A 5,248-nucleotide genomic window follows, 5' to 3' on the forward strand; every position below is an offset into this window, starting at 1 on the left:
TTTAGAGGAAGTAGGAAAGATAAACGTGATGACTGGTGAAGAAATTACCCAAATATATCAAGACCGCTGATATTTTTGAAAGGTCAAAGTTGAGTTTGTTCTAGTGGGTTGCTGTCTTTGAGAAGAAGGCAAATGAGAATGATGGTTACGTTTTGGTCAAGGAACAAACTTACTCAGAAAGAAAATTTATATAAAGACAGTGGTGAATAAAAAGATTTTTATAGTAATGTGTACAATTTTTGACCAGTTAAAGGAATAGTGCAGTTAGATACAACAGTTTACCACTGAGGGAAATGGCATGTAACATTAGCCATCTGGAAACAAAGCATTGACATCTGCAGTAGAAAGCCCCAGCAGATCCAGGAATCCATGCTTGCTAATCACTGGTAGGAAACCACCATGACTTGTTTATTGGTCATTTTTAGTATTTTTGGCACAGAACCTCTTTTCTAATGGAGAGTAAGTCATCATTGAGAAATTCCAAATTTTGACACAGGTTCTGCTGTTCAAATGAGAAAGTAAATTTTTAAATTTTTTTGTCATGATAAATTCCGTCTCAAGGCATGCTATCTGTGAAATCATTTCCAACCAAAACCAAATGTATGCCGTTTGATGATCCATCTTAGCCTATACATTTGGCACTTTGTAACCTTTGACCATTAAAAAAAAATAAATTCACTATCAGAGTAGAAGATTTGATGTTGGCTCTGGAAACAATTAGAAAAACAAAAGTTTTAAGCAGATGATAAATTGAATGACTCTCCAATGTTAGTTCTTTGAGGGGCACAATCATTTTAAAATCTCTGAAAGATCTATCATTTTATAGCCATGTCTAAATTATCTTAAGAAATTTTTTAAACCAAGGGAAGAGAAAGTAAATCACGATTCTGTCTTTTTCAAAAACAACCTGAATATGGTAGTGAGGCTCGATTTTATTATTGGTAGTTTGTGGCAGAATCTCTTTTTGTAGTACCTGTTGTCTACCATAATTATAAAGAATGTTTTCAGGTTCTAGCCAAGTACACCATTAGAATGAAAAAATGGTTACGGTGTGTTACTTCAACAGCAGGAAGCTGAGTCTGAAAGACCAAATGAACTTTAATCACTGATGATTATTTAAAATAAAATGTTTAATTGTTTAAGATCCGATGGTGTCACTATGACTAAGCATCCATGTTCCTGATGATCTATGAGGAAGTAGCTACAATCTAATAAATGTTGAAACCAGGCTTTTCAGATGTGTTAGCTCATCCTGTTCCTACTTCTTGCTGTTTATTTTGAGGGGAATTTTAGGTTGTTTTGTCCTCCCTAGTAAAATGATTGCAGAAAGAAAAATTACTCATTTGAGAAAGATTTGGAATATACCCTACTTCCATTGAATCTAAGATGTCATCAGTTGTAAGTCACATCTTGATTCTGTGTACCTCTAAGAAATAAAATGCTGCTAGTTAAAATATGATATGCCACTAATTATATTCAGATACTTCTTGATAACAGGAGTATTAAAACAAGCATCTCAGAATCAGTGGAATATGGTAATCTCTTGAGCTAGGTCTTATGCTTTTGTTCCCCCGTGGCTACAAATTTCAGTTTTCAAAAAAGGAAAATAAACTTAATTTGAATATTTTGGCTATGGAAACATAGCTTTCCACCATGAAAAGAAGGGCAACCCCTTCGGGTCCCCTCCCATTGTGAGAGCTTTTCTGTCCTCTCAATAAATCTGCTTTCTAAAACAAAAGCTAGCTTCATGAGCCAGGCGTTTTGTCTTCAGGTTGGTTGAATGCCACCAAGCAGTCTAGTGGCCCGGAGACGCTGACCTCCCTGTGCGATGCCTGGCACTCAGGGGTATCCTGGTGGCCTAAAAAATTTTTCTCTTCTGTGAAGGGCTTTAATCTTCATCACAGGCTACTGTGTAGCATCACGTTTACGTTGTATATCTAGAGAGTGCACAAAGGTGCGGTTGTGTACATTTGTCCCTTAATATGTATTGGTATAGGATTTGGAATCTTCATGTTGAAACCCTAAATGCGCAGTAGAAAAAAAAAATGAACGATTTCTAATTTTAGGTGTTCAGCCTAGCACCAAAACCAAAAAAAAAAGCAAAAGCCATGCACAAAACTACCTCCCGGAGAAAGGCTGGTCCCTTGTCTTGCCCGTCCGTTTGACCATGAACATAGAGAATAGCCCGTTCTTATCAAACCTGATGAAGAGCGCCAACATGTTTGAACTGAAATACGACCTTTCGTGCGAACTGTACCGGATGTCCACGTATTCCACGTTTCCTGCCGGAGTTCCCATCTCCGAAAGGGGTCTGGCTCGTGCTGGTTTCTATTACACGGGTGTGAACGACAAGGTCAAGTGCTTCTGTTGTGGCCTGATGCTGGACAACTGGAAACACGGAGACAATCCCGTCGAAAAGCATAAAAAGCTGTATCCTAGCTGTAGCTTTGTTCAGACTCTGAAGTCAGTTAACACCCTGGACGCTCCTACCTCTCAGCCCGTGTCTCCTTCTTCGGTAACAAGTTCCACACCTTTGTTCCCTCCAAGTTCGGAGAACAGCGGCTATTTCAGCGGCTCTTACGTCAGCTTCCCATCACATCCTGTCAACTCCCGAGCGAATCAGGACTCTGCCTTGAGGACAAGTCCCTACCACGGTGCAATGAATACCGAAAAGGCCAGACTGCGTACTTATCAGATGTGGCCGCTGACCTTTCTGTCACCAACAGATCTGGCCAAGGCAGGCTTCTACTACATCGGACCCGGAGACCGAGTAGCCTGCTTTGCCTGCGGCGGGAAGCTGAGCAACTGGGAGCCGAAGGACGACGCGATGTCCGAGCACCTGAGACACTTTCCCCGCTGCCCGTTTCTGGAAAACCAGCACCAACACCCTGCGAGGTACACGGTTTCGAATCTGAGCATGCAGACACACGCAGCCCGCTTCAGGACGTTCTTCAACTGGCCCTCCAGCATCCTGGTACACCCCGAGCAACTTGCAAGTGCCGGGTTTTATTACATGGGTGAGGACCTTGACCTGATAACTTGAAGTAATCTGACATGTCCTCTGTCCATTTCACCGGGCAGAGGATATGTCTTCATGCATGGGTCCAATGTTCATTTCAGGTCACAGTGATGATGTCAAGTGCTTCTGCTGTGACGGCGGACTCAGGTGCTGGGAATCCGGGGACGACCCGTGGGTGGAGCACGCCAAGTGGTTTCCAAGGTAATGGTTTTGAAATTCTCTCTGCAGATGTTCGTGATGCTCGTGAGATGGGTTCTAGGTGTTTACCTGACGATCGGCTGTTACTTGATTCTGTCTTTGTTTCAAAAATGCATTTGTGTGGCCAGGTGTGGTGGCTCATGCCTGTAGTTCCAGCACTTTGGGAGGCTGAGGCGGGAGGGTGACTTGAGCACTGACCGGGCATGGTGGCTCATGCCTGTCATCTCAGCACTTTGGAAGGCCGAGGCGGGAGAAAGGCTTGAGCCTGGGAGTTCAAGACCTGCCTGGGCAGCATAAGCAAGACCTCATCTCCAACAAAATAAAAAAATTTGCTGGACTTGGTGGCATGTGTCTATAGTCCCAGCTACTCAGGAGGCTGAGGCGGAAAGCTCTCCTGACCCCACAAGGTCTGGGCTGCAGTGAGCAGTGATCATGGCACTGTAGTCCAGCCTGGGCAATAGAGTGACACAGTTACTCCAAAAAAAAATTGTGAATAAGTTTAAGATGGATTACTGAAAAATAATTACTTAACGGTTTTGATAGATTTAAGACAAAGAAGAAATAGATTTGGAATTGTTTTAATTGATTTTAGAAATATATATATTAAAATAATACGTGTTCATTATAAAAACAAAGTCATATTGTATAGATGTACAAAGAAAGAAAATTAAAATGCACAGAAATCTCACCACTTAAAGATGACCATGGTTGCCATTTTGGTCAGCATCTCTGTAGACATCCTATGCATATGGACACATAGAAACAAATGTGTACAATTTTACATAAGTGAGATTATATGTAGTCTTCAAACTTTTTTCAGTTAACAAATGTCTTAGACATATTTCCATTCACTCAATATTCAATAATAGTATTTGATCACGTATTGTCGGGGACTGTTCTAGGTGTGTAAATACTCAGCTGAGCAAAACAAAGATTCGCTGGTCTCACAGGTTTGCTTGATAGCAGGAGAAGACAGATAATTAACAAAAACTTACAAGTTATGTAGCATGGTGAAAGATAAGTGCTGTGGACAGAAAGGAAAACAGGGCGAGACAGATGGGAGGTCCAGGGAGGTTATGTCTTCAGTTGGGTGTCCAGAACAGGTAGAGACCATCTGTTTCAGTCATCACATAGTGTTTTTGTTTGTTTGTTTGTTTTTGAGTCGGAGTCTCACTTCGTCGCCCAGGCTGCAGTGCCGTGGCACACGCACAGCTACCCTAGCATCAACTCTGGGCTCTGGTGATCCTTCCGTCTCAGCCTTCCAAATAGCCAAAACTACAGGCATGTGCTACCACGCCCAGCTTATTTTTTAACTTACTGTAGAGACGATGTCTGGTCTCAAACCCGCAGCCTCAGGCAGTCCACCCGCCTTGGCCTCCCAAAGTGCTGGGATCATAGGTGTGAGCCGCCGTGCCCAGCCTAGTTCTCTGTTTTCACTGTCGTGCATCAGGGTGTTTTTAGGAATCTTAGCTAGTTGAAGAAAGCAGCTAGGAGCTCTGAATGGAGACAGCCTTGCTTGACCGCAGTGGCCTGAGATGCCCGGCCTTCACTGCAGCCTGGCCGTTGCTGACTCCACCCCTCCTGTTGCTGCTGTCACCCTGTCTTTTGCGCATTATCTCCGACCAGCTCCCCTGTGCTCAGTGAGTAGTGACTTGGTTACATGTATGCTCATGCTCCCTTGAAGTAGGTATTTACAGGCTACACGTGGCTGGGTTGGCTCTGTCCAAATTAAGGTAAACATTTAGGGCTTTTCAAAATTAGATGTCATGTCGTATATCCTGGTAAATATATAATAATAAGATTACTTTTCTCAAATATTCAGATCTTTTTTTTGTTTGTTTGTTTTGAGTTGGAGTCTCACTGTCGCTCAGACTGGAGTGCAGTGGCCGCTCCTGGCCATTGCAGCCTCGACCTGCTGGGCTCCGGCGATCCTTCCGCCTCAGCCTTCTGAGTAGCTGGAACTACAGGCGCGCGCTACCACGCCCGGCTAATTTTTGATTTATTGTAGAGATGAGGTCTCGCCAAGTTGGA

At 43.1% G+C, this 5,248-nt stretch overlaps 1 protein-coding gene across 1 annotated transcript in view; it reads left to right on the forward strand.

The window, feature by feature from the left end:
• The first annotated feature begins 673 nt into the window (after positions 1 to 673).
• Positions 674 to 5,248, forward strand: part of BIRC3 (baculoviral IAP repeat containing 3) — a 14,997-nt gene continuing 10,422 nt past the window's right edge. The window contains exons 1-2 of the mRNA XM_008050137.2: positions 674 to 3,017; positions 3,121 to 3,220. Coding sequence (XP_008048328.1) covers positions 2,168 to 3,017; positions 3,121 to 3,220 — 950 coding nt within the window. The 5' untranslated portion in view covers positions 674 to 2,167. The remainder of the gene's footprint in view (positions 3,018 to 3,120; positions 3,221 to 5,248) is intronic.

This window comes from Carlito syrichta, unplaced genomic scaffold (genome assembly GCF_000164805.1).
Source record: "Carlito syrichta isolate Samal-C Ts95f unplaced genomic scaffold, Tarsius_syrichta-2.0.1 Scaffold143061, whole genome shotgun sequence".
Taxonomy (NCBI): domain Eukaryota; kingdom Metazoa; phylum Chordata; class Mammalia; order Primates; family Tarsiidae; genus Carlito; species Carlito syrichta.